A 14,978-nucleotide genomic window follows, 5' to 3' on the forward strand; every position below is an offset into this window, starting at 1 on the left:
TTCTCAAAATACAGCACAAATGAATTTACATTGCTTATAAATAGCCTCCATGCACACACTATGACAAGAAGCTACATTTTGGCTTAGCTTAGCATTTTTAACCTTAGCAAATGAAATTATCACAAATTACTTTGTTTTTAATCCAAACATATGAAGTCCAAATTATTTATATGCACATTAACACAAAACACAGAAAAGGTAGCAACACTTACAAGCAAAGGCTCTCCAAGGCACAAACGTAAAGGAAAAAGGGAACGAAGCCTTCGGTCTGACCGCATGGAGAAATTCTTACACACTACAGCATTTCCTGGTTGACCTTTAACCTTTGATCACATGATCTGAACTGACCACTGAGAAAACACTTTACAGTTACAACAAACTGCCACAAGGTGGTGCTACATAAAATGAATGTAAAGGCTACAGAATGTGTGCCATGACACTTCTTAAGAAAACACCAAGGCAACACCTCAGACAGCTATGTCGGATAGGAGATAATAAGACAGCTCACATTACCTCCTTATGAAACAACAAATGAAATGCAGTTGAACTTGAAGCTAAAAAAAAAACAAGAACTTACTTGTTTCAAACACATCTTAGCCGATAGAGTTGCACAGTTGTCACGGAGATTATTTATTTGTTATGGTAAAATGCATAAGGCTATTTCTCATGTTATAATATTAACAGGTGTCCATGACAGCAAAGGAGCATAAGTAAGATAAACCTTATGTTGAAACTTTCTTTCTCAAACAAATGAAATCCTATTCCTATTTCTATCTTGATAATGTGAGAGTCAGCTGTTACAGCTGATGATACTGATATTCTTTCTAGTGTAAAATCAATACATTAAGCCAAAACACTGATCAAAACGGAGTTAAAGGAACAGTGTGTAGGATCTGGCGGTATCTAGCTGTGAGATTGCAGATTACAATTTCTCCTGTGTGCCAAACGTGTAGGATTGCTACGGTGGCTGACGGTAAAATGCAAGTTGCTGTAAGAGTAGAGTAGAGTGCTTAAAGTGTGTGTGTGCGTGGGAAGTGAGTGGTGAAGCAAAAGAGAGAGAGGGTGGCAATGGGTGAAAGTAGCGTTATCGACTCCGGCCCAAGCAGGAAAAGTTAACCGTGTTTTGTTTGTCCGTTCTGGGCTACTGTAGAAACATGGCGGTGCAACATGGTGGACTCCGTGAAGAGGACTCGCTCCCTATGTAGATATAAACGGCTCGTTCTAAGGTAACGAAAACACAACAATTCTTATTTTCAGGTGATTTTACATTAAAGAAAATTACTTATTAATATTATATTCCATTTCTGCCAATAGATCCCCCTAATTGTTACACACAGGTCCTTTAAAACCTTTTTTTAATTTCTGTTCGTTCTACCAAAAAAATATATAATGCCATCTAAATGTATAATTTCAGCAAACATGTGTAATGCTTGTATTGCTAAAAGCTAAAAAATAAATGTACCTATTGCATTTCCGCTAGCTGTTATGTGTAATTGCAACCCCGTCTCATACAAAATGACGTTCCCATACAACTTAACTGCATTCTCAATTATGTTTCGAGGGAAACGTATTTCCTCCCTGATTACGGTTGCAGTTTTAAACACGTGGTTAATGTTGTAAATTGAAATTTGGTTATGTTTAAGCAACAAAACTATTTGGTTAAGTTCAGTAAAATACGATGCTTTGGCTTGAAATAAGTATGTTTGTTACGTTACTTAAGTAAGGGATGTAAATTAAAATAAATCAACGTTGACTTCCGGTTTCACACGGGACACAAATAGTTGTCCCCTGGGTGAAAGTCCTGTGTTTGTTTGACCCACCCAATCTCCATTTTGATGAGCTGACATCCTGGTGTTTTCTTTTGTTATTCCACATAACTAAAAAAGGCAGAAGCTAAATCCACTTTTGATGGAGAAAAAACCCCAGCTAAGCTCAGTAAGGTTTCAGCTTTTGATTCCAGTGAATCCATGTGACTAGAGAGATAAGTTTAATCTATGAATTGTAAATAATCAAAATAAAGTTTATTTGTCAACTAGAGAAACGGACAAGAAAGCTAAAAGAGCACATTTTGATGTAGATTCTGCTATACGAAAAGCAGAGTGCAGTATCAACATTTTACTATGGCAGTTCTATGGCAATGTGCGAGTAGCAGCCAGGGCTTAATAGACTGAGAACACTGGGCCCAGCTGTTCCCAGTTGGCCCTAACGATCCCCTGCCACCAGGTACCTGGAAAACAAATGACAGATTGGCAGGGAAGGGCAGGGGTCGTCAAAAACAATGTTTTTCTCTTTTTAAATATTCAGCCAAAAGGGCAAAGAATGAAAGCCAACCTCTGCATCTGATACACAGTTTTTCAGCCAGCCTACTTCAAACCCTCTAGTTGCTGCTCTCTGCCTTTATAGAACAAAAGCACAGGATTTTAAGACGCCTGCATGTGAACATCACTAAAGCTGTCCAGATGCATAATTATCTCATTTCTCTTTCTCTTCATGCGACAAATCCCAGAATTACTGTTCTGAAAAACCATGCTCCCCAGTCACAGTACAAAACAGAATTTGTCAAACGAACAGCCCCACATCTGCTGAGGTACAGTTACACATTTCATGTGAAAGAGGAAACTGGGGTGTTTTTTTTGTTGTTGTCTTTTCACTGCAGCTTGTCACAGAGGTCCATTGTGTGATACAATAGATGAAGATTCAACCCTTTGCACGCAGCTAGAATCTCCCGTCATTGGTATGTGTAGTTTCGTAGATGAATATGATAGACATCTGAATACGTGATCAGCAATCCGATGCATGAAAGATAGCATATACGTTTGAGCTGATAAACAAGGCAATTTAAGCCCATTTCAATACATAATGCATAATGCAAAGTGATTTAATACAGTGCATTAAATAGTGGAATAATTACTGGTTGCAGGACAAGGCATAAATCAGCACAAATGGAGAGAGAAAATATTCAAATAGGCTTATTCAAATTTAGTTTGGAATAACTTCACTAATTTGAAATCTTATCTCAAATAATGAAGACAGACAGTTAAAAAAATCGACTTCAGAAAATACATTAAAACCCTTTTATTTACGACACTAAGAATGTAAACAAATTCCTTCAAATACTGAATTGATGTAAAATATTTTTGACTGCATAAAGTATTTTTTCATAGCCCTTTATTTGCACATGTTGTTCATAATGTTTCTACTAAAGAAATAACAAATGTCTATTTTTTCTGAAGTTTTAAAATGCATAAAAAAAAAATTTCATCAGGAAATAACTGCATCGTCTGCAAATGTCTGTAGAATTTAGCATCATTACCAGACACTGAACACTGCTTTCTTTGTTTGACAGGTGGAGGAATGGAGGAAAAAGGACAGTGTTTCACTAACCCTAACCACAGTAGTTCCTTCATGAGTACTGAGAATTAGAGAGAGACATTGAGGGGCAGAGAGGGAGAGTGTAAGAAAGTAATTGGATGATATTTTAAAGAAAAAGAAAAAGAACGAAAGATATCTGTTGTGATGTGTTCCGATATGCAGCCCTGTCTCCTAAAAATTACATTCCCATGCAACGAAACTGCATTGTGAATTACGTTTTGAAGGAAACATATTTTGTCACGGATTACATTTGTTTTTGACGTATCACAAATAATCATAGTCCACGGCAGTCTGCGTAGGGATGAGGAGGGTGGTGGAAGGGTCAAACAAACACTCAGGATACCGCTATTTATGTCGCGTGTCAAACCAAAAGTACAGGTTTACTTATTTGAATTGACATATGTAGCTTAAATACCGTAACAAACATATTTTAGCAAAATTAAGTTTTTTACTAAACCATCCCAAGTAGTTTTGTTACATTTTTGTTTTGTTTTGATTCAATTTCTAAGTCATTTTAAGCCAAAGAATGATGGTTTCTAACCAAGGAGTTTTGTTGTACTTTTGTTTTCTTTCAATTTACAACGTTAACCATGTGTTTAAAACTGTTTAAAACTGTTTAAAACTGCGACAGTAATCCCGGAGGAAATATGTTTTCCTCAAAACGTCATTGAGAATGCAGTTTAGTTGTATAGGAATGGAATTTTCTTTGTCTCTATACAACGTTCACAGTTAATTTCCTCTGAAACCTGCCTCAGGAAAGGATCTTTTAAAGGCCAGTAGGAACAAGAGGAATGATTAAGGAAGAGTAAAACCTGTTTCAATGTTTGTATGGGCTATTGTTTTCAGTCAGACTTGACAAATTGTGAACCTGTCCTTTAACTTTAAGTCAAAGATCTCTCTGTGTACAGTTACATGCAGGTACACTGCCATTAGCTACAGAAACAACCCGGTTTAATGGTTTGTGATTTAGGTGAGATTGAAGACTATTTCATGTTTTATTGTCCATGATATGATAATTTACTTTTTTAGTAAAAATCTTCTGGTTGGATGATCATGAAAACCTTTAGTTGTGTTTTAGTGGCAGATTTTATTTGCAGAGTTCGAGATAATAACAATAGCACTTTCCGAGGAGATCGCAATTTAGCTCTGGTATGAAGCCGAGTGTGCATGTAGCAACCGTTCAGCAATGGCTTACACGACCTGTCATTGCTTGATTTAAGGTCGGTCCAAACAATTAGCGACTCGCTTGTTACCTGGGCTGTGCTACAGTCACTCCTTTTAAAAACCTTCCATCTGGGCGGCAGAGTTAGACAGCTATTGTGTTCCTGGAATAAGAACAATACACCCAAGTACAATGCATATAGAACTGTGTGGTGAGAAACCCCATGATAAACTGTTCTTTGTAAAAGCAACTGTCAATTTTCTGGCTTGTTTGATTGATCCATTTTAGGATGTAATTATTATTATTATATTCTATCACAGCCAATCACTGTGTTTTTATTTGTTATCACTGTGCAAATAAAGATACAAATATGTTCAAAGCTTGTCAATGAAAAAGAATACAGCCACACTGTGCACCAGTGAAGCTGAATCTTGATAAAATATTTATCTACTGCTTAAATATTTATGTTAGGGATTCATGCACAATTACATAAATCTCTGAATCCATCTGATTTAGAGTGTTAGATCTCTTGTATATCATGCAGCCTTACAGGGTTACACAGCTGTCTTTTTTTTTTGTTTCGTGCCACACGTCTTTTTTGTGGGAACATCAATGATGATCATACAAGTTTGTAATCATCAGCTCTCGGATTGTTTCCGAAGCTCCACATTTACATTTGACCCCTTTTCATATTGATGAATTACTACTATAAATGGATTGCATTCTTCTAATTTTGTCTTCTTCGCCAGCAGACATACTTGAGCATGTCTGGAAAACTGCAACTGGCCTATTTTCCCTGCAGGCCTGTTGACCTGTCATAGCAGGGAAGCACAGGTGCAATTAGTTAACATTGATGTGCCAGATCAGGGGAGGCCATTATTCATGTAATTAGTCACTCCTGCAGCTGAACCTGCATCAATTAGGCTAACATCTACTGCTTGGCTTTGATGGGTGAAGGTGACATGGTTGCACAAATCATATTCAATCCTCATATTTTGTGACACTGACATAAATATGCTGTGAATACTCCTCTAAAGTAGACTTTGATTTAAAAAAAAAAAATGGTATGAACAAGATGTGTTACTAAAGCTTGTTGATCATTCTTGAGCAGAACAAAGAAAGTAAACCTGAAATCGGCTCTCGAATACCAATACGCATTGTCTCACCGGAGTGATGATGTAATGGGATTATAGACTCAGTGAAGACGTATTTGCAGAAACAACTTTCCGCTGACATGAACAAATCTCATGAGTTTCCACACAGCAATGTAGCAACAATACCACGGAGTACAAATAAGGTCAGTCGGTAAACTGAAGAAGCCAACTCCAGGAAATGTTTGGTTAAACTTGTCAAAGAGATTTTGTCATAAGATGACTTATTAAGGAAATGTCAACATTTTTCTTTGTGCTTTGTCTCCAGTAAAAGGTGTGTATTGTGATCCTGAAACATGATACATCATACAGTCCTCTTCCATTCTTTTACTTTTGCATTTTATTGGCACAGAAACTTTTCATTTCTGACTACTAGTGGGCAGAATAATCCCAAAACAAACACACAGCAATGAGTCTTTGTCGTGCAAAAATGTTCTATTTAAATATCCAGTAGAAATAGTAGAACAAACTGGGCTTGTGTTTGGAGTTTCTGGCAGGTATATGTTTTACACTGGAAGTTTAATCACCATCGGCATTTTTAGCCCTGGGTGGATCTGCTGGGGGAAAAAAAATCTGGCTTTCATAATCAACCCAAATCAAATGCCAAATACACATGCCGTACTTTGTCTCTGAGTTATTTTCTGTTCGATATGCTTGGTGTGTTCTGGGTGTGGTTTTATACGAGCTACAGTGTCTGTCCACAGTGTCCTGTAAACCAAAACAAGGAGCTATAAATGACTAAACGCAGGAGGCAGCAGCAGGGATTCTGTCTTGCTGGAGATTGATTATATGGGATTAACTATATTTTGGTTGGGCTATGGAATTTGTAATAAATACACATATGGCTTCTCAAGCATCATATGCTTAATAACAAACACTTCGGACTCTGCAGGCTGTTTTCGTACACTGTTGTAATTTGTATATAAATTAAAATAATTTGTGTGTAATCCACGTAATCGTGAACCAGGAAGTAAAAAGAGCGACAAACTCAGCGTAGGAGAATGTCAGAGTGGATGGGCGGGTCCAAAAACACCGGACTTTCATCCAAGAGGCCGCTGTTCGTGTCCTGTCAACGTAGACTTTGTCACGTAACTTCCGTACTTAAGTAACACCAGCAACATCTCAGAGGGAAATATTGTACTTTTTACTGCACTAAATTTATTTGACACTTAAAGTTTTTAGTAACTTTTTACATCATAAAAAATGATATAATGCAGTACTATATACAATACTAATCTACCCAGTAGTATACAAAGTATCTAGAATTGGCTCCAAATTGATGAACTATAACATTAAAATGCTCTTACATGAATTTGTTAGTGATAAAAACTGAATAATATACTGTAATATTTTATACTAATATAACATTGTGAAAGGAGCCGTTCTGCATGATGAGTACTTTTGATACTTTAAGTACATTTTGCTGATTATAGTAACATTTTCAATGCAGGACTTGTAATGTTTTTAGGCTGTGATATTTCTACATTTACTTAAGTAGAGGATCTGAGTACTTCCACCACTGGATTATAGGACTAGATATGAACCATGGGCATCTTTGGAAAACTCAGAAAACTGACAAATTATAGGCAGAATAACAGAGAATCTGCACAGCTCACATCTCAATAATCATACAACACATAGAGGAAATGCTGACCGCCGGGGTTTTTCCTCTGGCACTGCCAGGAGTGAGTGTGTTTCTGAGGAGCTACTGACCACAGGTGGTCTTCCTCTCTCTTCTTCCTCTCTGTCGATGCCTCCCTCCACCTTCTTATTTTCACTAGTTTCTGGTTACTTTGACAGAAGCAACCTAAATAACAGGTTACTTAAGTAACTGTGTCTCTCTTGACCTGATCAACACCAGCTTGACCCGTAGAATCCAGTGCATAGAAGCGTGTTGTGGACACTATTGGAAAAGGAAATCAGACTGAAGCTTGTATGTCAAACATTTTGGTAGGCTACTTTCTTGGTGGGGCCACGGCCACATCTAACCCCACCCTAACCCCACCCTAGCACCGCCCATCGGGCTAAAACCTGAAAAAAGCTGCAGAGTGATGAAGTAAGTGGGAATCGGCAGTAAGGTGAAAGAAGGACACTCTTGTCATGCTACTGGAATTTATTTGAGTCGCCGCAATATAAACAAACTTAATGCAGCTTTAATATATAGAAAGGGATGGGCCCTGTTAAAGCCACCCCTCCCTGTACAGTTTATACAGTGGGAATCCTTGTCAACAGATTTCCATGACTTAACCAATGACCCAATAAACTACATGCATCGCTCTAACATCTACTAGATATTGGTTCAGATATAGAGAAGTCAATGTGTTGCTCAGCTGTTTCAGCAATGTCTGACTAGCTGAAACCACAACATAGTATTCCCAGTCATCCAGAGCTGAGGAGGATTAACAGAACTTTCACCCATTCATCCTTCTTCAGATATGAATGTCGGGTTTCTACATTTGTATTCCTGCAAATCTGATGCAATGACCACACAGTTACCTCATGCACTGTGTTTTGATAAGGGCAGTGCCACACCCAGACAACTCCCTGAACAACATCGCAGACAGATGCCGTAGTCCGTTCAACAATGCGCTACTGAATCCAAGAAGTAACAGTAGGAGAGAAAGCACAATTATCATTCACCAATAATTATAGTTCTTGTTTTCATGTCCTCATTCTCTGAGGCAACACCCTCATTTTTTTCTTTCAATTTACTTTAATCAGAATGTTTATTGACGGTGTTGACAGATGGCAGTTTACCACCCAGATAGCCTACTTTTTATTTAATTGGCGAAGTAAATAATTTGATAGTGTGGGCAACCTTTTGGGCGGTTTCCCAAATGAGAAGTTTGGCAATATTCCGAAGTATTTTTCCATTGAAAGGACACTGCTAGAGACAATTAAGTCCCACCCACAATGGATGGGAAAACAACCGAACCGAAAAACTGAGGATACAGGCAATGAGACGAGGGGCGTCGGCACTCAGTAACGTTACGTGTGCAGCAAGCATTTAACCCAAATGTCAGTTTGGGGCTAACTATATTTCTGTAAATTATTCTAAAGCATTTTGACAGTATGATATGCAGTATCATGTTTGCAAGTGCCTTAGCTAATACGGGATCTCCAGAGGCTCTAGTAGGTTCAGTTTTACAGTTAAAGTGAAGCTACAGATATCATATGAAACTACAAAACTTGACCTCATTGTGTAAAATGACCTGTGGTGACCTCTAGGATAATCACAGCCTCATGAAACTTTACGGCCACAAACTAAAGACCTAGAGCATTCAGAGGATGGACAGCTTTCCTAGGTAGATTGACAATAAGGGGGTTTCTGAGCAGTTTACACAACAGAAGCGCTCGTCATCCAATCGCCAAAAAATGAAATTCTTGCAGAAATCTCAAAGTGTCAAAACGTTTTTGATACCAAATCACAGCCTGGGTTTTTTTACGGTGTTCCTCAAGGTCTTGGTGTCTTAATGTGGTATTTTGGAGGGATTATTGATAATTTTTATCAGTTCTCGAGTGGTAAAAAATGGTTAAATTTAGCACCAAATCTGTGTAACAAATGGTATCAACCCTAAAATTGCTGCAACAACTTATGACACATAATAGAGCATGGGAATGGCCATGAAATACTTCTATCACAATGTTCTCAACCCTCATACACTTTTACAATTCATTTTAAATAATGAATTAATTACTAATAATGAATTAATTACTGCTTATTTCTAATTTATGACGACAACAACTTGACGAACAAAGACTTGGTGGAGATGTGATTTTGGGTTTGCCTAATTACACCAATAAAAACACAGAACAATGAAGGTCAAAGCAATTACTGGACATCCAAAAAAAAACTCCGTCATAACTGGAAATAGCCTAAACAAACAGAGCTAATTATAATAATTGAAAAAGTGTTCTACATTCAAACTGTAAAAACAGGCACATCATCTTCATGCAATGTATCCCAACCACTTTGTACAATTAGTCAGCCTACCAAATCTCACATTTCCTGTTTCTACATTGATAATTACCGGACTCAATATGTTGCCAGTGTCAATAAACATACCAAAAATGTATATGTTAAGATTGTAATGCAGTATTATAATGCGGGCAACTTTAACTGGGCTAAATTTAAGACCCAGAGTAACACTGCTGTAGTGTTTTTAGTATAAAAATGCATTCATATACACATCTCCCAATGATGAAATGATGAATAGCAGCTGATTTGATGAGCTCTGATTTGTCCTCTAGTGATAGTAAACCCATATATATTCAAATTAGACTTTCCTGAACAACACTCCTTGTTACTTGGAAACAAATTTCCACCGGTTTCCACACAATTCTGCCAATTCGTGTGGAAAATTTCAGTGCACCGTTTTTGGGAACGTGCTCCAGAACCGGTTCGACCGGTCCGACGATAGCAATCTCAGCAGGAAGACGTTGGAGTAAACTCCCCCTCTGTCAGTTACCCACATTGTCACACAGATACTAGGGACAGGTGTGTGACTGACGTGGCACGACATTAATAACTGGCTGCTGTGATTTCTTGTCTCTTTTAATACACCGGAGGGAACATCAGTCTGTACACTGCAAACCGCTGGTTGTCTGATCATCAGGGCAATGAGATAATATGATCCATCCTTATTCTCACAATGGAAACACAGGTGAGGAACAAGATTTCAGACATAATCTAGAACAGAGTTTGATTTTATTTAATACTTTTCATGTATTAGAATAAAAAAATGTGGTGCAAAGATTAACTGTCCTGCATTTTCTGGTCACTTTCGTTGTGAATGAATGAGCTGTGATATGTTGTCATTGTCGGTTAATTTGACCTGCAGTAGTTCTCTTCTCTTATTCTGAAAATAAATCAGGAGAGTGAAGTGTTTATTTTGTTACGGTATATTACCATAATTATATCCATGTGTTTGAAAAGCATGGCGATCGTAACATAATTAAAGTAAATTAACAATAGCAGCAAATGATAAAATACATAAATGAAAGTAAGAAATATTCTGAACTACACCTGGAAGAACTAAAAATAGATGTTGTGTGTGAGCATGGTGACATGATACAAACACAATGGAAACTATAGGGAATGAAAGAGGGCATTGATGCCTATTTGAGTCTCATATCAATGGTAGGTTGTCTCAAGGGACAGGGTTGACGCAACTGAGACATTACACAAACATATGATGAACTTGGATATATGACGATCATCAGTCAAGATGACTGGAAACAGTAGAGCATTGTCACCAGAGAATCTCAGGTCTTCAAGTGTTTTTGGTGAAGCAGCGCTGTACATCGTATTTTAGATTTAGTCAAAAACACAACTGTGATATGATCCTTTAAAAAAACAAACTAAATATTAAACATTAGTCCTTATAATCATATTTTTGTGTGTTCTCAGGTACACATGAAAATGGCACACAGAGAGATCCAGTCGGAGAGAACCAAACAGCCGGTGGAGGAGATGACAGAGGAACGATTCCTTAAAGACCTCTACCTGTTCATGAAGAAGAGAGATTCCCCCATCGAGAGAATCCCAAATCTGGGCTTCAAACAAAGTACTTAAAAATATTATTCATTTGATCATAGTTTAAGTTCATAGTTTTATTTTTTAATGCATTTCACTTGTTTTATGCACCAAAAAAGTCCTCCATTGTTTCAACATTTCATTTAGTACAATTGTATGGTATTATATATATATATAATATAATATATAATTATATATATATAATTATGTATATATAATTATGTAATTATTATATATAATAATATAATTATGTATATATAATAACATCATAATTATATATGTATATAATAATAATAATAATATAATTATATATATATATATAATAATTATATATATATATATATACATATATACAAATAATAATTATATATATATAATGCATCTATGTTCTAATTATATGGACATGAATTAGTAATTATAATCCAAATTATAGTAATTCTGATTTAAAGTAAAATAATCATATTCAATTTCTAAAATAATAATAAAAAATAATAATAATCTGCTGCTGTCTAATAATCTATCAACCATTGTAGTATTGTTTTTTTAAGCAACAATGCCATACATTTCTTTTAGCTACTTGAATGTTGAATATCTTCGGGTGAAGTGACAAAAACAATTTGAAGACGTTACCTTCGGACTCAATCACTCATCATTTTCTGACATTTTATAGAACAAAGCATAATAATCTATAAAACTCTAATAGCCCTACATTCTAATAATGACGTGTATTTAATTGTGTTTATTTTTCCCTATTTTTCAGTTGATCTATTTGTGATGTTCAAGGTTGTCAGAGACTTGGGTGGCTACCACCAGGTAATCAAATATTTCCATTTTACCATAGATTATTATATTGTCAATATTACCAACAGTGGAAGTGTATTTAATTTTGATAACAATACAATTAATATTATCTCGTTATTGCTAAAACTAATCTAACTCTAATACTAATTAATATTCTTGTTAATTATGAAGTCACATAAGTAAAAAAATACCCTGCACTCTTCCAGGTGACTGCTCAGCAGCTGTGGAAACAAGTATACAACACGCTCGGAGGAAACCCTCGAAGCACCAGTGCAGCCACCTGCACCCGCAGACACTACGAGAAGTGAGTGAAACAATGTGTGTGTGTGCATTTATCAGGCTGAGAGTGGCTGGGATGTTTTCCTAAAGGGCTTCATCTGATCCATGTGTTCTTCTTTGTGCAGGCTGCTTCTGCCGTACGAATGCCACGTTACGGGCATATTGGTGAACGTGTTGCCTCGTAATCAGTCAAAGCACTTCCACTATGCCAACTACAGCAAAGAGCACGATGATGGCCAGAGGCTGCCCAAACGCAAACTGATATCCATGCCTATGCTCCAGGTTGGTAGTATTTCACACTCAACACAAACTTAGACTGATGTGATTATAAATAAATGGTAAATAATCACATCCTGAAGTGGCTGCTTGGTTTCTAAATACACATTAACTGGTATGATATGATGCACTGGTGATAATAAGCAGTTTATTCTTGAATTATCTGGCTCTGTTGCAACAAAAAAAAACGTATTTAAAGTTTTTGGATCTCACTTCCAAGAGAGCGCTACTTATGATTTTTCGTAATAGTTCGTAATATTGCAAATCAACCCTTTTCTCACTCCCAACTCCTCAAATACCACTGTTTGGTCAGTGCCCCTCGGCTTCGGTTACCGATGCACTGAGGCGACCTTAAGCGACTGTGAGCAATGAACTGGGCTTTCAACTAACGGCAATGTAAACCCACCTGCGGCGTTACTCGACGGTTAGAGCCAGTGACGTAGTATTAAGAGCATGAGAGTAGGGCACCCTGCATCCGTCTCCGATGCTGAGGCGCGCTGACCAAATGGCGATATTTGACGAGTTGGGAGTGAGAATGTGTTGTGCAAATGCAAAGACTTTCATCAGTGGGCCATAGGCTCAATCACCATTGTGTTACCTCCTTTGGAGAGTGGTATCAATCTTCTCATCTAACTCTTGGCAAAGAAAGTGAATAAGGATATTCCCCAAAACGTTCATCTATTCCTTCAACCTCTGACGGATCACTTCTCTTTCCAACAGAACCCTCGTAGCCTCCAGCCGGACCTCCATGACAGCGTCTTCCCTCTGCCGCCCCACTACCCTCCGTACTACCACACAGTCCTGGCCCCCCATGTCCCTCTCCCTCCCTCGGTGCTGACACCACACAGCCCCCCCGCCCCCAAGCCCTGGTTCCCTTTCTCTCCATGTCTAAACCCGACAGACAGGGTTAAGGAGCCACTGGAGCAGTTGCGCTTCCTGGCAGAACAGTACAAGACCACATCTAGGTTGGCGGAGCCTTTGAACCTCAGCGTTAAAGCACCGAGGCGTGAAACCGACAGCAACCCCGCCTCGTCGTTCACCACTCCCTCATCCAGCAAGAACCCAAAGTTTCTGAACAAACCCTCCCCTTTGTACACCGCTCACCGCCCGCAGGTGGTGAGAAATGACGGATGCGAGACACAAGATGTTGAAGTAGGTTCGGCAGACACGCCGTATTCATATCATGAGAAAGCTAGGGAGGCATACGTCGTCGATGTCAAACCTATAACGGTCCCAAACAGCCCCACATATGACTCTGCTCCGACGCCGGGAACAGACGAAGGCGCCGTCGCAATGACACAAAAACCCAGCTCTCCAAAAACAGACTTAACCATCCGGCAAAAGGAAGAGAGAGAGGGGAGTCCAGAAGTGAGGGAGCTCAATCTCAGTCACATACTGCCCAGCCTCCCTCGAGACAACGGAGGCAAGATGGAAATTGAGGTCCCGCTGTCTGTGTTTCATAACTGGCTCAGGTTGTGTGGGTCCTCAGCCATGATGCATGGAGCTAAGCGGCAACCTACTTTTCCTCCTCAGGAGGAACACTCGGAACAAAGACACTGTTCCGACACAGACGTCCACCCCATCAACCTGACATTTCACACCAATCCCCAACACCGGAGCGCATCTGCTGAGGATCTAAGGCTGATACACAAGAGTTTTCCGAGCCCCATACCGACCGCTCAGAGTACCGGTAATCATCAGTCAATCAACACAAGCCAAAACCATTTCACCACCTACAAGACTTTGCCTTCAGGTGGTATTCTGAAAAATGCAGCCAGCCGGGATGTCTATCCGTTTGATATTAATAAGTCATACATCGCTAAACCCCCAAATTACTGGGATGCCTACAACATCAACAAAGAGCCCCAGGTTTCTCCCATCCCACTGATCATTGACTCTAGTCCCCGCACAGCTCAGCAAGACTTTGCAGCCTCATCATCCTATAATGTCGACACAGTGCAGGGAGGGAAGGAGAAGTCAGACACGGTTCCCTCAGCTGTGCTAATGTTGAATTCCAACTCCACTTCTCTGTTGCACCTCACCAACGAAGAAGTGATGAAGCTGAAGAAAATCATCTCGAGCTCATTGTGAAGATCGGTTCAGATAATTACACGGACACTCCAACACCACATTAAAGCTTACCCACGTTATATATTGCTCTTTCATTTGGTATATAATTGCATTTATTTGTCACCCAATATTCAATTGTCAAATTAGCGAAAAATATAATGTAATGAATAATAATTTATTCACATGAGGAGCAGAGCTTGGTTAAAGGAGTACTGTTGACCTTTTTTTTGTTTTGTTTGTACAGAAATATTCCTTGTATAATACATTTAATACTTTATACATTTAATACTTTAATTATAATGTAAATCTAAATAAATTCAAATACATAAAA

At 38.3% G+C, this 14,978-nt stretch overlaps 1 protein-coding gene across 1 annotated transcript; it reads left to right on the forward strand.

Moving 5' to 3' along the window:
• Positions 1-10,156: 10,156 nt before the first annotated feature.
• Positions 10,157-14,978, forward strand: arid6 (AT-rich interaction domain 6). The gene is made up of 6 exons (XM_074617507.1): positions 10,157-10,349; positions 11,096-11,252; positions 11,982-12,034; positions 12,229-12,326; positions 12,427-12,583; positions 13,298-14,978. The coding sequence occupies exons 1-6, from the start codon at positions 10,338-10,340 to the stop codon at positions 14,666-14,668; spliced, it is 1,848 nt and encodes a 615-aa protein (XP_074473608.1). The 5' UTR covers positions 10,157-10,337; the 3' UTR covers positions 14,669-14,978.

Source organism: Sebastes fasciatus, chromosome 19, assembly GCF_043250625.1.
Source record: "Sebastes fasciatus isolate fSebFas1 chromosome 19, fSebFas1.pri, whole genome shotgun sequence".
Classification (NCBI taxonomy): Eukaryota; Metazoa; Chordata; class Actinopteri; order Perciformes; family Sebastidae; genus Sebastes; species Sebastes fasciatus.

Excerpts from the sequence above, each read along its gene's own strand:
- arid6 (XM_074617507.1), top strand. Across the intron at positions 12,327-12,426 it reads ACCCGCAGACACTACGAGAA|GCTGCTTCTGCCGTACGAAT; the intron begins GTGAGTGAAACA and ends TTCTTTGTGCAG. Across the intron at positions 12,584-13,297 it reads TATCCATGCCTATGCTCCAG|AACCCTCGTAGCCTCCAGCC; the intron begins GTTGGTAGTATT and ends TCTTTCCAACAG.